This window comes from Rhinolophus ferrumequinum, chromosome 26, assembly GCF_004115265.2.
Source record: "Rhinolophus ferrumequinum isolate MPI-CBG mRhiFer1 chromosome 26, mRhiFer1_v1.p, whole genome shotgun sequence".
In the NCBI taxonomy this organism is placed as follows: Eukaryota; Metazoa; Chordata; class Mammalia; order Chiroptera; family Rhinolophidae; genus Rhinolophus; species Rhinolophus ferrumequinum.
Genome location: NC_046309.1, coordinates 25,789,187 through 25,810,256, shown reverse-complemented (window position 1 = coordinate 25,810,256; position 21,070 = coordinate 25,789,187). Strand labels below are relative to the sequence as shown.

The window sequence follows — 21,070 nt, the reverse complement described above, 5'->3', positions numbered from 1 at the left end:
AAACAAAACAATATGGCAACTGTTTCTAATGTAAGAAGTGGGTAGTCTATGCAGTGTGCCCACTGGTTTCTTGCTGAATGGTGAATTAGCCCATTTCTGAGTATTATTTCTCTCAGCACAATTGCTTTAAAGATGTTGATGTCAAAAAGAGATACCACTTTTTTAGAAGTTATTATGTTATAATAGAAAACAGTTGTGCATGTAGGTGATTTAATAGAAAATATATATATGTACTATATATATGTATACACACACACACACACACACACACACACACAAAACTTTGCTTTAATAAAGAACCTGGTTATCTTTCTCTTATGGTGAGAGTTACCTTTCTCTAAGACAAGATTTTACTCTGCAGTCTCACTCCTTTCGTCTTTCCATTTGCGTTCCTGTGAAGTTCAGTATTATATCTTTTAATTCCCTTTGGACCTCTCTTCCTCCCCATCCTGTCTAGAATCTTTAGGCCATTCCTTTAATCATTCTTTCACCATTCTTGTCAAATCTCTTGCTCCTAGACTTTTCGTTGAATCTAATTCAATCTGCCCAGGCTCAGCCTAATCATTCAACATCTTTGCTACCGTCCCTGGGCTGCTGTCAGTTAAGCTTGACAATCATGCCAGTTGCAGCCTCCGTAAATTCGTGGTCTCCAATCGTTAGGTCCCCAGACGGCCTTAGTAAGCCTGGCTGTTTCCCTGAGCAGTTCTCCCCTTTGGGGTTCTTTTACACTTTCACCCCCATCTTCAAACCTCCTCCTGGCCACCTGTCCCTTTAGTGCCAGAAAATGACCTTCAGTCCTGTTTTATTGAGGGCAGTGGGCAGACTCCTGGAAAGACCCTGCCTTGCTGCCCCTTCTCGTCACTGGCTGCACGTTTTCTCAGTCTACGCCACCGTCGTCATCATCCTACGTTTCTCCTTCACTCTGTCTGCAGGCTGCTTGCTCGCCCTTTTGTTCTCTGGCTTCCATCCAGGCTGCTCCTGGAGAAGTTTACCTGTTGACACCTGAGAGACTTTTCACCCTTCGCTTTCTTTGGCCCTGCGGTGTTTTAACATTACTGAGCTCTACCTGTAAGCAGCTTCCTCAGTTTTTACGAAACCCCCTCTCTTTTGGATTTTCTCCCACCTTAGGTTCTCACAAATTCAAAGTAGCCATTTTCCCAAAAGAGCGGGAAAATATGTAAGCATTTACTACTTCACAAAATAATAATTGGTGTGATTGCTTACAATTCAGTATTAACTAAACTTCTAAAAATTGTTATACTTTTATATTACATAAATGCATTACAATTCAGCGTGTTACTTGTATTTTTGAAAGTGAAAACTATGTGCTAACCACTGCCTGGTCCCTTCCCTCCTAGCTGATGAAGGAGTTCCCCTTGCTGAGCATGTTCAACATCCACGAGAACCTTCTGGAAGCCCTCCTGGAGCTGCAGGCGTACGCGGATGTCCAGGCCGTGCTGGCGAAGTATGACGGTAAGTCCGCACTTGTGTCTCCCTGAGTACCGCTCTTTTTGATGGACGTACTTCAGTGATCGGATTGGAAGGATCATTCCGAACAGCACAGCATTTTGGCAACTGTCCTCTTAGAGAATTTTCACCTGCAATTTTGATGGCATTTTATAGAATCGTAGAATTTCATGGTTAGTGGGCCCAGAATGTCGAGTGGCCGCTGCCGCCCTCCCGCCCTGCCCTGCCAGCCAGGTCCCTACCACCATCCCTGTCCACACAGTCGGTGCGTGTTCTGCTTGGCTCCCTCCGTGGTCAGGGACCTCAGTCCCTCTGCAGGCAGCACGCACTCTGTGGGGACAGCACTGATGGCTCAGCTCCTGCTGTCGGCCCACGGGGACGCTGGTCACGTTGGTCCTTTGGAGCAATTCCGAGCAGCCAGTAGCCCTGTTGTGACAACTCGGTAAACATCTGAAGATACAATCCTGTGTGTCCCCTTCATCCCGGGGCTTCTCCTCCTTCGCGGAATACCCCCACTTCTTCACCTGATGTCCCTTTGCCATTCTGGTGACGCGCTCATGAGCTTACTCCATTTTACCTGCTCTTGTTATTGGTTTATACCAATAATAATAATAATAATAATAATATAATAATAATAATGATAAACAACTGACACATCTTCAATATTTGAAAACCCTTCTGTTTATGTTGCCATTGTCTATGAATCATTATTTGATTAATTGTACAAAAATTGCCACATAATTAAATGCCATAATGTAGCTGCTGTAGTGTCTGCAGAATTTCATACTGTGCTGCCTTATTTCAGTAACTCTTCCCCCAAATAAATATATTTGCTTATAAAATGGATGTTAGGGAGTTCTTATATTATATGATTACTTTGTACTTTATGAAATATTCTTTCCTTAGTGCATTTAAGGAATTATTCAGGTCAAAATTTCCAGGAATTCATCAAACATGCAGAGCAAAGTGTAGTATTTAAGTCTTATGTTTGACACACAATTCTTCATAAGGAATCTCTGAAGTAGGTTGCAGTCGTTACCTCCTACAGTTGGGGAAACTGAGGCATTGTGAGACTGTTTTTGTTGTTTTATTGTTAATTCTTGCTCAAATTTGTGGAAACGAAAAGCCCTCAGCCAGTCAGGGCATCTCTTGGCCTGTGCAAACACTCGCACCCTGTGTAACAAGATACATGCTACCTATCATGGAACTGATTTTAGAAAAGGAGAAAGGTATTTGTGGTGCATTTTATAGTAAACAAAAGAAAAACTGTTTGGCCTTTCCAGCAGCTCACTCTCGTTCTCTGTTTCTGTGCTGGAATCTCACTGTTTGGCTGACTGGGAGTCTAAGCCATGAGACTACCTTGTACACAAAACGCTCTCATGTTGATGGTCTTTGGTACCAAAGGAACCCAGTCTTGTGCAGTTGGGTTCTAGGACCATGCACGTTTCCAAATGCTACCCTGTAGCCATCAGTGCCATAACAAGCTTCCAGTGTCTCATCGCCAGTGCCGGCCTGTACTCAACCGGATACATCAGGGATTAAGAGAAAAAGATTTCACCAATAGAGCCTTTGGGATTGCATATCTCTTAAGGCTCCTTTCATGAATATCTCAGTTCATTACAGAAATCATCAGCTTTGTATTATGACAGATTGTAAAATAAAGAAATGAACTCATTTGGAGACTTCTGTCATCTCTCTCTGCCCCATTGCATGGCCTCTGTTCCCCAACAGCTGAAAGCTGATTTATTAGATTCCGATAACATATGTTCCCATTATTTGTTACAATAGCCATCCCACCCTCCACTAGAACTTGGCTCACACGGTGCACAATTCCTTTGTTGCAAATGGACAAACTCGCCACACCAGGGCTCTTGTGTTGGGTTTTGTTTATGTTGTGTACCTGGCAACAGACATGATGTTCTTATTCATTATTCATGGAAAAAAAGCCTCATTAGTGGCAGGACACATACTGTTGCTGAAATGCCTTGTTAGGGGTTTTGAGTTCAGCAGTTGTCAATAGACTGCAGATGACCTAACCCCGACTAAATTCTGGAGGGTGTTTTTGTGTGGACTTGGCTCAGGCCTGTGTCACTTACAGTAGAAACATGATGAAGTGGCTGCTGAAGTTACTGTTCTTGCGGAGTGAGCTGCAACCGCACAAGCCTGTTAAGACAAGCCTCTTGCTCCTCACCCCGTACCGTAAAATGGGTTATTTCAAGTTCATTCCTGCTGCTTTCCTGGAGACCCAGAGGACCTCTGCCGAGTTGTCGTCTCATTCTCTCCTGTGTGAGGAAGTGGGTGCTTAGAGGGCTTGGGGTGCAGACAGCAATTCGGGGTGCCCTGCTCTTCACCCTGGTTCAGATGTCATCATTCTAATCCACAAGATGCGGGAGGCAGAGCTCGGAATCCCAGCCTCCCATCCCTCTCCATACAGCCACACCCAGAGCAGAGGATTGTATGTTATCTTTGCAAATCGGAATGTTCTGGTTGGGTAGTTGTTTCCTGGATGGTTTCTGGGTACAGCAATCCTTCTTTAGTAGGTTAGTTAGGTGACTGAATTTTTTACGTAGTATGTTGGGAAGTGACACAATGGGATTATTGCTGCTTTCCTGACCTTTGCAAAAAGGATTTAGAAATGTGGCAGGGCACGGCGTAGGGGGTGGGGAGAGCAACGTGTTCTGAGGAAAGGAGGGAGGCAACATGTATTCAGTCCCTTTGCCTCATTCTTCTTCACCGTGTGTGTGTCCGTGAGTGTGTGTGTGCATGCATGTGTGTGAGTGTGCGTGTCTGTGAGTGTGTGAGTGTGTGTGTGTGCGCGTGTTTTGGCTTGGAGTTTTGAAAGTGACGTCCACCAACTTTTGTAGTGAAGCCTTTTGGAAGTCTTGAATCCCGAGCAGAATGACCAGTTAATTGGTAACACATCCTGGTCATCTGCAAACTAATGATGATTTTGCCCTTGAGACAACTTCTCATGTTATTACAGCCATTACTCTGCAATGCAGTCTTGCCATCCTCAGGAGTTTTCATACTCTTTCATTTTCAGTTTGTTAACCAACATTTTGGGTGGGTAGATTTTATCCAGGCGGTTGGTCCTGGTTTTGGAGTATCCTTCGCACGATGACTAAAATGACACTAGCATTTATTCGGTCTTACATGTCAGGGTCAGACGTGACTCTGAGCTGGGCATGTGTGAGCTGATTTCTTCTCACCACAAGCATATCAGGTAGATCGTATTATCAGCCCCACTTTGAGCTGTGCCCACTGGTGCAGAGAAAAGTAACTTGTTCAAAGGAAGAGCCTCAGATGTCAAAGTTAGCCATGAAGATGTTATGAGAGAACAGAGATAAACTGAGAGCATTTCTTGTTTCAATAAGACGTGAAATCTATGAGGAAAGGAAAGCCAGAAGGAAAACTGAGGTGGTCTGACTCCTGGCCATGGCCTTAACCGTTATACTTCCACTGTCTCTGCTGCTGGCAGTGTTTTTTTAATAGTGCTTATTAATGTCGTTCTTGTTGTTGTAAGTATTAGGCACGACTTAATGAGAAACTATCACGTGCCAAGTGCGTTGTAGACATTACCTGTAACCCTTGCCGTAACCCTGCGAGGAGGCAGTTACTCCATTTTAGCAGATGCAGAAACTGAGGCTTGTGAGTTTAAGTAACTTTCAAGACCACATTCCTTGCAAACTGCAGAACTGGGATGCAAGTCAGGTTATCTAGCTCTGAAGCCCATGTGTTTTTCATAAGCTTAAGCCTTACTAAAGTGACTTGCTCTGCCTCTCTCACTCTTACAAAGGCATGAACTAGGCAGGCCAGAGCTGTGTGCAGAATTTCAGTAATGCCAAATTGTTTTAAGATTCCTTTGTAATCATTCCTTAAGAACGAGGTATATCTACGTTTGCTTATCTTTCTGAAACTGTTTTCAAAATATGGCTTTCCATCTTCCATCAACTTGGGCCTGATTTGTTTAGTCACAGAGGGGATTTGATGTATGGTGTTCATTTAATTTGCGGATTATCATCTTTTTTTCCCCCCCAGTCATACATATACTACAAAAACAGAAATGTTTTGCAGATCATTAAGTCCTCAGAACCTTCTTTAGGAGACATTATGAAAGTTGTTACAAGCTTTGGATTGCCTCTCAAAGAAGTTTAGGCGTCTAGGTTGAAAACTTAAGTCTCAAAGATTAGGGTGGGAATGTGGAGACGAATTCATGAGTTTCTTATTCATTATCTTTTGCGCATTCTGGTATTAGAAGAACCCCAGGGCACAAGTACACTGTGACTGGGAGTGCTGCAGGGTTCCTATGGGAGCACGTGGCTGCCTCCTGATGGAGACCCCCAGGCAACCGGCGGTCACTCCCGGGTGAGAACAGCACCAGCCCCAGGCAGCCTGCTCAGATCAAGCCCCAGCTCTGCCTTTCACTAGCTCAGTGAATTCAGCAAATTCTTTAACCTTCTAAGCCTCGGTGTCTCTTTCCGGAAATGGCTTGGAGGCTTAGAAAGGCTAAGGAACGTGCCCAAGAGCACACAGCTGGGAATCTGGTGTGAGGGTTAAAGTAGTTCATCCATTTGAAGTGTTTAGCAGAGTGTGGGGCACACAGTAGAGTTCAGTAACTGTCAGCCGTTATAAGGAGCCAAGGTCACCAACCCTGAACTTCACCACTGGCTCAGTCCATTTTGTTCAAATGGAAAATCATATATAAAATGATAGTCTTGTGCCCCCAAAAGACAGTGTTACAGCCGTTATTAAAATTAATTTTGGATCTAATAGGATAGACATATAGATATTTGCTAAGAACAGAAATGTTTAGTTTTATCTACATATAATTCTTAAACTTTTGGAAAGCTAACAGAAAAATGCCAGGGATTTTTAGTCCTGATCAAAAGATAAATGGTTTCAGCCTTGGGACAGTTTGCACCAGTGGAACTACAAATCCAAGCTCTTTTGAATGTTTACTCCATTAGGTCATTCAGTGATGGCCCAATAAATTGGGGGGCAGACACCTCCTTGTGAGGGGCAGCTGGTCTTTTTTATAGTCACGAATGTTGTATAAATGCAACAACCATATCAAGACCATTTTTACTGATGCTATGAAGTCTGTCCTAAATTAGTGTCATTATCTGCCGTCTGGTAATGTGCAGAGGGCATACTCTAAGAACAGGACATGTTTCTAATATTGGAGGAAATATTTTCATCTCAGTAGATTGAAAACATTTTAAAAGTTCTAAAGATAGTATTAATGAATCACTCTATGTGGAGACTGTTCTGAGAACAAGCTTTTTGTTGATGATGTTTTGCAGAGTCAACACGTACGGTAGTTATAAGTAAAAATCTCACAAGCCTTACTCATTGTCCGAGCCCTTGTAACTAGCACGTGATACCCAGCTATCATCACAGTCCCTTTGAAATGGTCACTGGATATCCTGTATTTTGGTTAGGCTGTTTTCATGTTTGAGGAATAGGCAAGAATCAGAGGGATTGGAGACGCCAGGAGGACCAAGTAGTAAAATCTGTATTCAGGCTGTCCAGACCAACCAAACTGTCCAGACCAACCAAACAGTGCTTTTCAGTCCAGCATATGGATGCTTGTAGATGCCACAGGCACACGCAGCTTCTGAGACATATCCACCACCAAATTAGGCTGCACTCCAGAAAGAAGGTTTGAGATGCAGTCATTCCCTGTGTCAGACTGTGAGCCTTGTCCAGCCCCCTTGCCTGGGCTGGCTTTTTTGGAAAAGATCGAGGATACCAGGCAGATGTTGGAGAGAATTCTTGTGTGAAAGATACGCAAATGAATCACATTGCTGCTTCAGAAAAGGAAAAGAATTATCAGCATTGATGCCATGGCTTACAGCTTCAGGCCTGCAGGCACAAGTCACCTAGAAACCATGGCGCCCTGTCCAGCTTTGCACTGGGTACCCTGCAAGCTCGGAAACGAAGAGGTTGAACTATCACGAGGAGTAGGCCTGGGATTACACAAAGATTGAGTGTCATACTGCACATGCCATGAACAGGATTCTGATAGCGGACGTTATTTCAGTAGAGACCCGCTGCACGAGAAGCTGCTTCTCTCTCTGATGCCAGAAGACGTTTTATGAAGGCATGCATCTGTGATTCACATAGTTGGCACATGCACAAACCCTCTAAGCTTAGGTTGCCCTCAGTAATCCTTATCGCCCAGTTATCATAATTTACCCAGGTAACATCCCTCTGCAGCCAGCCGTGACCATAACTTAAACTGCGTCTGGCTCCAGGGCACCAGCCACAGAGGGCCCTCTGACACAGGCCTGCTGGGGTCAGCCAATCCAAAAGTTGCACATGACATCTGGTGTTCGACTTTGAAGCATAGATGAATTTTTCTGGGTGTGGTTAAATTCATGTTGCCTGCTCCCTCCCCACCCCCCCAAATTACTAAGGTCATGTCTTATTTCCCGATTGAAGCACTGGACTCCCAGGTGCTGCATCTTTCTGAGGTTCTGGTAGATCAATCCTTTTTATTTCTTCAGTGAAGTTTTCCCCTTCCGTTAAAAGAGGACTTTGGATTGGCTTTTTGAAGATGGGACAAAAAGACCTCACACTGTTTGGAACCAAAAAAATTCTACATTTCTGTTGTTTTCTTTGTATCATATCATGGAGTAAACTGAGAAATTTTATTGGAAACAGCCACCTGGGGGACAGCATCACATGAGAGGACAGTAATGATACGTCATAGTCCACCAACAGGTTAGGAAGGAGAAGTGGGCTGCATTTTTGTTTGTCATTTTTGTCTGTTTGATTGGTCAGTCCATGGCCGGTCAGTTTGTGGCTCCAGAGGCATCTGTTGGAAATACAGACTTCAAGTATATCGATTTGTTGCCTGACCAAGATACTGGATACTCCATAATCTTAAATGATTATAGAGAGTACTTAGGTTAATTTTTCAAATTAATTCATCAAGGACCTATGAAACTCTTATGTTGAAGATACTAATGTTTAAGTGCTTCCAGATTCAGAGGTGAATATGATCTGTTCTGTGTCACCAGGAAGCTTCCAGTTCGGTGAAGAAAGATGTTAAAAAAAAACACCCACAAAAAACGCCAACCCATGAACCCATGCGCAGCGAACCTGCTGGAAATGTGCTGTGGGGAATGCAGAAAAAGAAAGTTTTTGAGAGCAAACCCTATGTCCTTTGCTTCTCGAACACTCCCGTTCTAGGGTAGCCATTCAGACATGAAAGGTTGCCGAGACTCTAGACGTACTACTCCTCTCCTGGGAGGGGCTTCGGGACTTAACTATCTGCCGCTGCTACCTCTCACGCACCGTTTTAGAATTATAGATATGAAAGTGACCCTCAGTTGACCGATCTCATGCATAGGAACAGTAATGATTCTTTTAAAATTACATCTCGATTGTTATTATTGTAGATGAACAAAAGGAAACTAGGTCAAAAGATTATCAGTGAAAAATTATTCCATCCTAAGTTTTACTCCATGGGATTTCAGACACATCAGATCAACAGTTTGACTCATAATCACATAAAATTCTTCCAAGATCATTATATTGAATTTCAAGTTTGCTCTTATAAGCCATTTATGACTTTTGAAAAGTTAAGAGTCATTTTCCCTGAGGAGACCTTTTCTTTCAGCAGCTTCATTCCCATAAAGGGTCTTTGGGATCCAGAAGATAATGTGGTTTGCCTTCCTAGTTTCTGGCCAAACATTTTTCTACTTTTCTTCAACCTTGTTTCAGCTTTCACTCTTGCTTTCTTCCTCCCCCACTTGTTTATTCTACAGCTATTTCAAATAGACATCTAGTATAATTTCCTGCATTCCGCTGGAATGCCATAAGCAAAGATAAATGCAGTACACATGTTGAGAAATAACAGGTTATTGACTCCCTCCTGAAACACCCATCAGCACTGATCACTCTTGGCTCCCAGAAGCTAAATTCGATATAGGCGTTTGCATATCGAAGGAAGCTGGTATCAAGTAATGTGAGATGTTAGTACATTAATTTAAGATTTCATTCAGCAAACACCAGTCACCAACTATGTTTCCGCCATTGTTCTGTATGCTGGGTACAGCTTTTACTCCTAAAGCACACCGGGTAAGTAGGAGAGGGAAATAAAAGGCCAGACAAGTGCTGTAGGGTGAAGACTGATAATTTAACCCCAGACGCAAGGGACAGTTCACCCGGGGCAGTGAAGGGACCTGCCCCTTGGAGGTGGGATCTGAGCTGAGCCAGCAGTGAAGCTGCTAGAGCCGAAGAGCATATTGAAAGGTTTGGGGCAGGACTAACATGGCTTGTGTGGAGAACTGCACGTACCCCCCAGAGCAGAGGGATGGAGGGCTGTAGCTGGGTGAGTTAGGAGGGACGAGACCTCAGAGAGCTTTGGGTTTAGCTCAGATTTTATCCTGAAGCCCATGGAGAGACCTGGAGGCCATTTCAGCAGAGAAAGGGCTTCAACTTCACCACAAAGTGAAGAGAGCGGCACAATGGGTTCCCCTCTGCCCTTTTTTGACTTGAGGTGGTTGAGAGATGAACACACAATGTGAAACACTAAGATGTGAAGGAGTGGAGTGCCACTGAATGGGAGTGGTGACGTGATTTGAGACACTGTGAAGAAGCAGAATTCTGTCCTTTAGGGAGACATTGGCTAGGTTTTGCAACCTGTGAGTAGAAAAGAGTTACTACAGTTTGATTTTTTCTTCTTTAAACAATAAATGGAATGCCCAGTGCAGGAACTTTTTTATTTCCTGGGTGATTAGAACTTCCTATTTTAAACCATAACCACTTAATTTCATTTGCTGTCTGGTGACCTCTTACAGCAAATGAAGACCCCCGTAGACCCAGCATAACCCTTAGATACACTGTCTTTGGGGCCATGTGACTAAGACACGTGAAGGACGCATATCAGCCATGGAAACCTGCCTACTTCTGCTGAGTCATAACAGTGACATATCATAGTGGAGTGTGGGGAACAGGTGGCATGTCCACCTAGTCTTTCAAGGTTGTGAATTTGGAGACAGTGGAGTATATGATGTGAATGACTGTGTGTAGGTCTACAAGTCTCATCTGCTAAAAGCAAAGCATCTGGTAAATTCTTGCCTTAGTGACACTTCAGTTACTACTAAAGTGGACAAAGCCTGAGAGTAACTAATATCCTGGATTTAATTCTTACCAAAAAGGAAGAATCTTAAGAGAAGGAGACCATGTTCTCTTATAGCTCATAATAGTAAAAGAAGGGAACATTAGTCATAGACATATTCTCTGAATCAGAAAACAAACAAATAACAAAAAACCAAAGCCATACTCTTTTATTTTTAATTCAGGGAAAAGATAAATGTAAACCCATACATGGAGATTCAATAAATAACTTACTTTGTGATGACATTATTTGGCATAGGAGATACAGAGATTTTTTTTTTTTTAAATGGAAGTTGGTTCAAGAAGGATGGGAGATTCTAAAAGATGAGATTATAGTTGTTCTTAATGGAAAAAAAGTAAAGGAAACAAATGATCAAAGCAGATGAAAAGATCAGAAAGACATATAGCTAAATAAGTACATACAAATGGGGTAGAAACCTCCACAGGTGTTCGGGTGGCTAAAGTCAAGAGAAAGCAAAAGTCTCAAGACTTTAATTGTGAAGCTATTTTCCAAGTAAAATGATGACGAGAGTGTAGGTATAAAAGAACTACTACAAGGAAAATAAAAGCAAGTGCCACAGTGGCAGTATGAGATGGTGGCAACGACATGGCATTGCAAGACCAGTTCTCTCACTAATCAGTTAAGCAGTTCTTATGTACAAAATTTACCTTCTTGGGGCCTATATTTCTTCATCTATAAAAATAAAAGATTTTTGAGGGATGACCTTCCCAGTTGTGAGCTCTTGTCTAATACTTTGATCTAGCGTTCAGCACTGCTATTTGGAGAAAAAATAATGTGTTAAAAAGTTGATAAAAATATGCAGCCATTTATTCCTATTTCCTATTTTCCCTCAATGCTTTTGATTCGTTTTAAAAAGAATTTAAGCTAATAAATTAATCCCAGCAAAATTCTAGACGTGATGATTATGTGGTTTATGAACAGTTAGGAAAGAAAGAGAAGTGATTGAAGATCCAAGTAGATTTACTAAGGAAGTTGTTCTAAATAAAAACAGATGAGATAGTAGGTGTGAAAATATTTGTAGTCTGTGCAACAGTATTTAAATGTTTCTTATTAATTAATTTTTTTACAATTAAAAACTTTTTAGTAAATTTACCAAATTGTGCAAACATCCAGTTCATCAACCAGTAAAAAGCCTCGTGCCCAATTACAGTTAATCCCCATTCCCACCCTCAGCCCCAAGCAACTGCTAATCTACTTTCTGTCTCTACATTTGCCTTTTCTGAACATCTCACGTAAATGGAAGAATCTTACAATATGCGATGTTTTGTGTCTGGCTTCTTTCTGGAGCATAATGTTTTTGAGGTTCATCCATGATGCAGCATGAGTCAGTACTTCGTTGTTTTTTAAAAATTTGTATTTAATTTATTGGGGTGACATTGTTTAGTAAAATTATATAGGCTTTAAGTATATAATTCTGTAATATATCATCTGTATGTTGCATTGTGTGTCCACCACCCAGAGTCAGTTCTCCTTCCATCACTACATATTTGACCCCCTTTACCCTCTTCTGCCTCCTCCTTACCCCTTTATCCACTGGTAACCACTAAACTGTTGTCTGTATCTATGAATTTTGTTTGTTTGTCTTGTTCGTTGCTTTCAGTTTTATATCTTACATATGAGTAAAATCATAGTTCTTGCATTTTTTCTGCCTGACTTATTTGGCTTAGCATGATAATGTCAAGATCCATCCATGTTGTCTCAAATGGCAATATTTCATCTTTTCTTATGGCCAGTTTTTCTTCATATTTCTGAACGATAGGACTGCCTTAGAAGTACAGCTGACCCTGGGTTTGAACTGCACGGGTCCACTTATATGCAGATGCTTATCGATAGCTATGCAGTTAACCCCAGATGGGTTTCACATCTGCAGATTTAACCAATCGCAGACCAGAAACAGTATTTTTGATCCTGCAGATGCAGAAGGCTGACTGCATGCATTGTTCTACGTCATTTCATATAAGGGACTCGGGCATCTGTGGATTTGGGTATCTGCAGAGGTCCTGCGACCAATCCTCCATGGATACTAAGGCACGACTGTAGTTAAGTATTTGGGGAGTCAGAGTTATTCCTGGATTTTCAACTGCATGGGGGCAGGAGGAATCGGCATCCCTAATCCTCCCATTGTTCAAGGGTCAACTGTATTTATATTTTTATTTAAATGAAACATTTGATGACGTTTGCAATGCTTTTAATACTATCTGTTTAGGTAACATGAAACAAGGTGGTCATAATACCTATTATCCTCTTAAGGAATGGTATTGCTCAATGGTGTAAATACTATAATACCTATTATAATCAGTAAATGGCTGCACATATATCATTGCAGACCATTGCAAATTTAAGGTGGTCCCTGGCGTACCATTCCCAGATTCCCTTCTTGGTATTGCCGTGGTGGTCCATGTTTTTAAAAATCAGACTTTACAGACAACACAGCACAGTTAAAAATCACGTGCCTTGGGCAGGGCTCATACTTTGTTCCAAATATGTGCTATTGACATATTGTGTGCCTCACTTTTGCCACCTGTAGAACAGGAGGAACAGCAGGTCCGATCTCACAGGTCGCTGTGAGGATTAAAGAGGGTGATGTGAGGAAGCGATTCACACCAGTGCCTGGCACTTGATGAGCCCTTGCTAGACATTCGCTGTAATTCTGATGGTGAGAATGAGCATATCGGGAGGAAGGTTATGTGCTAATGAAGCGTGTGGCGCAAAGCCGTGTGTGGTGGCGTGAGTCAGAATGATGACTGATAGGCTGGAATGATATGGTTAAGATTTAATGGTGTAGATTTCATTTTAAGATTTAAAATTTAATGGAGTCAAATGGGAAATCCTGCTTATAGGTTCAAAAATTTCGATGACTTAAGTAAAAGAGAAAAGACCTGGCTTGGGCTGAAATCAATTTGGATAGGATTGGGAGGTGGTTTTGTTGCCCACACAATCATTAGAACCAAGGAGGAGTTCCAGCTGCCCAACACCAGGGCCATCCTAGTGGGGACTCAGGCATAGTGGCTGTAGCTGTTCAGACTGCTCGTGTCCCTTGAGCTCTGTACTGGTCAGATTTCAGGGACTGAGAGGATTATTTCCACTTCAAATCTCATATTTTGAAATCACCATGGCTCTGGAACAAAAGAGAAGTTTTTAAGAATATATCAGTTGAGGCACTAGAAGTATTTATTCTGGAAAAGATTAGGTTTAGTGGAGGTATTTTAACCATCTTAATATTTGAAAGGCTGACTTGAGAAATAACCAGATTCTGTTTTGTTCTGGAAGGCAAAACCAGTAAGTAATTTTTAGACAATGATCCATAGCAAGACTGGAGGGGGCCCAAATGATAAAAGGCAAGTAAAATGTAATGGAGGTTAGAAGTGAAAAAAGACAGCTTCAGGGGGCATAGGGTTGTAGGTTTGCTTGTTTTTAAATCATTTTTATTGAGGTATAAATCACATGTAGTAACATGCACAGATCTTTCATGAGAGCAGGATAACTCTTCACTTTGTATGACCCCACCCCCCCCATGTGACCACCACCCCGGGTCACAGAACTTTCCATTATCTCAGAAGGTTGCCTCATACCCCCTCTGGCCAATAACTGCCCTCCAACCCAGAAGGAACCATTTTTCTGACCTCTGTGATCATATATTAGTTTTGCAAGCTTGATATAACCATTTTGGAGCCCTAGTTACCATTTTAAACATACATCTACCTTGTGACTCAGCCATTTCCAGTTACATACCAGAGGGTGCCAGAAAAATGTACACAAGTGGACACGTTGGTCATCGTTGCTCAAGCAGTAGTTTGCCGTAATCAGAAGTGTCTGGACGCTGATGGTAACCACTTGTAGCACCTCTTGTACTTGCAGAAGTCAGTTGTGACTTATATTCATCTTTCATTATCAGTATATATTGAGCATCACAATTTTAATATATTTTTCCTTTCTTAAAATGTGTGTATTTTTTTTTGGCACCCTCTGTATATCTAAGAAATATGAGGGGTTTTTGTTGTTGTTGTTGTTGTTGTTTTTTTTTAGAAAAAGCTTACACAAGAATGGTCACAACGGCTTTATGCATAATAGCCCCAAACTGGAAAATAGTCCAAATAGCCATTAGCAAGACAATAAACATATTGTGGTCTAGCCACACAATGAAATACTACTCAGCAATAAAAATATTGAAGTACGGATACACACTACAACATGGAAGGAACTGAAAAACATCATCCTGAGTGAAAGAAGCCAGACACAAAGGAGTGCACACTGTATGATTCCAACTGTAGGAAGGTCAAGATTGTAGATTTTAGTGAAAGACTTTCGCGACAGTTAGATTTTGCGTGCCTCAGACACTTGGAGAAAGTTCTACCCTTATCAGGAAAGGACCTGTATGAAACACAAGATGGCGAGGAAGTGGAAGGAAAAATGAACTAATGCCGGTAGTTAGCTTTGTCAAAGTGAAAAATATTTATTTAGCATTCCTTATTTCTGCAGTGAGTACTGGAATTATGTGATGTCTTTTTCTTTTCTTTCCTCCTTAGACTCTAATTCTTAAGAGGACTTTCTGGTAATAATAGTAGCTACATGCCACTTACAAAAAAACAGAAAGGCACTGCCCAAAATTCATTCATACAAAATCATTTTAGAATGATTTTGAGGGCTCTTCCTCTGAATGAAAGTTCTGAAAAAATTACAAGCAGTACAGCTGATTTGTTGTTATTTCCTGCTCAAAATTTTTGTTACTACCATTTTAATCACTATTAGTGACTCTATTCCCCTTGTCATTTTATACATTTCTCTAGTTATAATAGCATAAAATCATAGTAGACAGACAAAACTACAAAGCTAGAGAACAGATTCATAGTCACCAGGGGACAGATATGAGTGAAGAGAGTACAAATAAAGGGGGTAGCACGAGAGAGTTCCTTTGGAACAGTTGTGCATTTTGATGAGGGTGGTGGTGGGTACATGAATCTAGCCATGGGATAAAATTGTATAGAGCTGCACACGCACACACACACACACACACACACACGCATACATGAATGCATGTAAACTGAACGAGGTCTGTAATTGACTTAATAGTGCTGTACCAATGTCAGTTTCTTGGGTTTTGCTATTATACTACAGTTATGTAAGATGTGACCATTAGGAGAAGCGGAGGGAAGCATTCACAGAACTCTTGTGTACCATTTTCACAACTTCCGGTGAGCCTCTAATTATTTCAAAATAATAACTTTCAAAATTATAATAGGCAACAACAACCAAGTCAAGTCTTAACCTTTTTCTTGTTGTTGTTGTTGGTTTTTTTTTTGTTTTTTTTTTTTGGAATTAAAGAGGTAGTGCTCGTGGGGCAAGCAGCTCATAATAATTAGCTTTCTCCTAAAGTTAATGTGAATGGTTTTTCTTACAAGTGAGCCAAAACATGCAGTTCTTGCCTCTGATTTAGATGTTAGGTGGTTATTACATGAAAATATGTTCAATGAGTGCACACTGCAAAAGGAACGCGCCAACTTTCATAAAGGTGTGTAAGGACAACCAATAGATCTGCAGGCTGACAGCACTTCGTGTGAGTTGCACCTTTGTACGAGGTGTGATAAAAAAATATGGTGAATGTTTAAATTTTTAAAAATTTATTACAGTAAAGGACACGTTGCCATTAATCCCCTTCAAAATACTCTCCCTCGCTTCAAACACACTTGTCCCATTGTTCTTGCCACTTTCTGAAGCAGTTCTGGAAGTCTTCTTTCATGAGTGTCTTTACTTCATCCTTCATCATGACAACACTCCGTGTCACACATCACTTCTGGTACGGCAATTTCTGTCAAATGAAAACGTTACAGTGTGTCTTCATCCACCTTATTCACCAGATATGGCACAATGTGACTTCTGGCTCTTCCCCAAAGTCAAAATGACCATGAAAGATAAATGTTTTGAATCAATTCAGTACATCGAGGCAGCCATGACAGCACAACTAAAGACACTCATGAAAGAGGACTTCCAGAACCACTTCAGAAAGTGGCAAGAACTTTACGGGATAAGTGTGTTCGAGGTGAGGGAGAGTCTTTAGAGGGGGATAAATGGCAATGTGCCTTTTACTGTAATAATTTTTTTTTATTTAAACATTCACCGTATTTTGTGATCATACCTCATATGTCTATGTTGTCAAAGTCTGACTCCAACAATGCATTTGCCCAGACAATTTGTAGAACTGATTTCTTCCATTTAGCATCATTGTTATGTTTTAAAAATTCATTTATTGCATGTATATTACAGGAAGCTTTGGAAATACAGATAAACAGCAGGAAAAAAAATTGCCTATAATCCCACCACTCAGAAATAAACACTGTTGATATTTGTTATATACAGTTCCAGTCTATTTATCTCTGTGCACATAAATGCTTTTGAGAAATATATTTGAGATCATAATTTTTGTATATTTATTTTACTTATTGATATATGTACAAAAATGCAACATTTCCCCATGTCATTCAATGCTTTTTTACCATATGAGTTAAGAACCACCTAGAACGGCACCCCTGGATATACAACACCTTAAACCCCGTCCTGTTCGTGGACATTTAGGCTCTCCCCAGTTTTCCACCATTGGAAACAGTGTCACAGTCAACATCCTTAAGGCTAAATCTTCATACACAGTTATGAATATTTCCCTTAAGATAGAGTCTCAGAAGGGAATTGTTGGGTGGGCAAAGCGTTCCAGCTTTTTATTTATATTGCTAAAAGTAAGCATCATTTTAAAAACTACATTGTAAACAAAAACCTTATTTGAACAAGATGCTTTACCTGAAGGGGAATTCAGTTTCTTCAGAGTACTTCATTCCTCCTTGGAGACAAGTTGCCATTACCAAATAGACATACTGCTTTGACAAAATTAAAAGAAAAACATTGAAAATACAGCTGACCCTTCAACAACACAGGTTTGAACTGCGCTAGTCAACTTGTATGCAGATTCTTGTCAATATATACATACATACATACATACATACTGTAAGTGTATTCTCTCTCATGATTTTCTTAATAACATCGTCTTTCCTCTAGCTTGCTTTAAGAATACAGTATATAACACATGTCACATACAAAGTATGTGTTACTCGACTGTTTGTGTTATTGGTAAGTCTTCTGGTCAACAGTAGCCTATTAGTAGTTAAGTTTTTGGGGAGTCAAAGTTATACATGGATTTTCGATTGCATGGGGAGTTGGCATCCCACCCCCTATATCTACATCTAAATAAATTATATTTAACTATATCTAAATAAACAAGTTTTGCAAGAATGTTTTGCTAATTTTTATTTTTGTTAAACGATGAGAGCAAAATAACTTACTGGAGTAAAAAGATAACAAATTGTGTGAGCATGCCACTAGTGGGGAATGGGGTATTTTCATTTTCTCCCTTCCTCATTTTATGTCAATTAAAATATATTTTTATTTGATTTTTAAGCATTGTGATTGTCACCATTTTTACATACAACAGAGAGTAGGTGTAAAATTTTTTTTTAAATGGGGAAAATGTACTATAAAGTCATAATGTTGCAGAATTCTGTTGCATTTTTTTAGTTGTGAATGTACTGTCTATGGGTGAGAGGGAGCCTGGTTCTGGATTGAAGATCACCTTTCATTAGGCATCTCGGGAATTCTGCTGGAACACTTCAATTGTATCTTTTTCTGCATTTCCAACTGGGTGAATATGTCTTTTTGCTTGATTCGGCAACCATCAAAACACAATCTGATCTTTCTCATTGAGAAGCTAAATCCTTAACAGGTTTTCTTTAGTTTGTCAAGGGAGGCGCCATCTTATGCTGCCACCTTCAAATAATTATGACTGTTGTTTGCAACCTTATCTCCTTCCCAGGGGTTTTCATTGGTCCCCACTTCATAGATAGGTGCTAGGTTGACACAGAAGGAACACACATCACACCTAGAAGGTTAGAAATAAGACTTGGGAAATTTTTAAAGAAAAGTCTAAACTTTGAAGTAGAATGTGTTTTACCTGCAATTTTTAAAAAATATCTTTCGATAACAATCAATGAATGGACCCTAGCAAACAAGATATTTGATTCCTGGGTTGATTTCCCACACTGGGAAATGGTTAAACATTTAGATGTTGGAAAAGCAACAAGACAAATCCATGAGAGTCCGACATTTTTTTATCTTCTTAATGATAAACACACTATTTTATACTATACATATGGTGGTAAAATTTTGTTTGAACATAATATATAAGATCAGGGTTACAAAGACCCCTTTCCCTTTTAATTCTGTGCTGGTATTCTCTATGATTATTTGTATTTTATCAATGTCTTTGAAGTTTCCCTCAAAGAGAAATTCCTCATGCTGGAATTGATGGTAAATATTTGTTATTGGCTGAGGTATTGCCTTTCTTTTATGAAATTGTTTTTCTCTGCTGCTGTCTATTGGTTACTTACGGGACTTTCTTTTTTATTCCTACTGTAATGTAATTCTTTCTACGATGAAAACAGCTCTGCAAAGAAACTTACAGGGCATTCCAGCTGTTAAGAGTTCCTCTAACCTAGAGTGAATTTTGCAGCACTGGGAATGGTATATTTTTACCTGGCCTGATTTAGGAAGGTATTTCTATGTCATAATATAAATTTGATTGAGTATTAAAGAAATACAATACTGGTAAGAAATAGAATCATAATTTAAAACATTATTTCACAGCAGCAAGAGAAAGTAGTTAATTACCTACAAGGAAGCTCCCATAAGACTGTCAGTTGATTTCTCACAGAAACTTTGCTGCCAGAAGGGATGGCATGAAATAAGCACAGTGAGAAAAACGAGGACCTACAACCAATATTACTCTACCCAGCAAGGCTATTATTTAGAATCAAAGGACAGATAAAGAGCTTCCGAGATAAAAAAAAAAGCTAAAGGAGTTCATCACCACCAAACCAGCATTATAGGAATGTTAAAGGGACTTCTTTAAGAATAATAAGAAAAAAATATATATATAAAAAAATACAAATAACAAAATGGTATAAACTGCCTATCTATTAATAATTACTTTCAATGTAAATGCATTAAATGCAACAATCAAAAGACATAGGGTAGCTGAATGAATAATAAAACAAGACCCATACATATGCTGCCTACAAGAGACTCACTTGAGATCGAAAGACTTCTATAGATTGAAAGTAAAGGAATGGAAAAAAATACTTCATGAAAATGGAAATGAAAAAAAAAATCTCGGGTGGCAATACCTATATCAGACAAAATAGACTTTAAAACAAGGGCTATTACAAGAGACAAAGAAGGACCTAGTAATCCCACTTCAGAGTATTTATTTGAAGAAACCAAACCAGAAATACTACTTCAAAGAGACATGTACATCAATATGTTCATTGCAGCATTATTTACAATAGCCAAAAAATGGAGGCAACCTGGGTGTCCATCAATGGATGAATGCATGAAGAAGAGGTGGTACATAGGAGGTCTGACAATTAGGTCCGCTTACTTGTTGCAACAATGTTGCTAACCGTTTTTTATATCAGAGGGGTTATTCATTATGAATTTGTACCAATTGGACAAATAGTTAACCACGTTTACTATTTGGAAATGCTGAAAAGGCTGCGTGAAAATGTTAGATGACCTGAACTTTTCGCCAACAATTCATGGCTCTTGCATCACGACAATGCACCAGCTCCCAAGGCACTGTCTGTGTTTTTAGACAGTAAACAGAAACCTGTATTGGAACACCCTCCCTACTCACCTAATTTTGCCCCCAGTGACTTCTTTCTTTACCTGAAGATTAAGGAAATATTGAAAGGAAGACATTTTGATGACATGTAGGACATAAGGGTAATACAATGACAGCTCTGATGGCCATTCCAGAAAAAGAGTTCCAAAATTGCTTTGAAGGGTAGACTAGGTACTGGCATCAGTGCATAGCTTCCCAAGGGGAGTACTTCGAAGGTGACCGTAGTGATACTCAGCAGTGAAGTATGTAGCACTTTTTTAGGATGAGTATGTGAACTTCATTGTCCAACCTGATATATACAATGGAATATTACTCAACCATAAAAAAGAATGAAATCTTGCCATCTTGCAACAACATGGATGGACTGAGATGTCATTATGCTAAGTGAAATAAGTCAGACAGAGAAAGACAAATACCATATGATTTCACTTATATGTGGAACGTAAAGAATAAAATAAATGAGCAAAGAAAACAAACAAACTCATAGATACAGAGAACATTTTAATGGTTGCCAGATGGGAGGGGGGTTGGGGGATGAGTGAAGAAAGGGACGAGATTAAGGAGTACAAATTGGTTGATGCAAAATAGTCATGGGGATGCAGGGTACAGCATAAGGAATACAGTCAGTAATATTGTAATAACTATGTATGGTGTCGGATGGGTACTAAGTTTATCCCTTTGTAAGTTATAGAATTGTCTAATTACTATGTTGCACACCTGAAACTAATATA

At 40.1% G+C, this 21,070-nt stretch overlaps 1 protein-coding gene across 8 annotated transcripts in view; it reads left to right on the top strand.

Annotated features, from left to right (window-relative positions):
- The window catches only part of ST7 (suppression of tumorigenicity 7), a 249,212-nt gene that overhangs the window by 189,689 nt on the left and 38,453 nt on the right, over positions 1 to 21,070 (top strand). For all 8 annotated transcript variants that reach the window (XM_033098862.1, XM_033098867.1, XM_033098864.1 and 5 more), the window contains one exon: positions 1,359 to 1,473. In XM_033098862.1, coding sequence (XP_032954753.1) covers positions 1,359 to 1,473 — 115 coding nt within the window. The remainder of the gene's footprint in view (positions 1 to 1,358; positions 1,474 to 21,070) is intronic.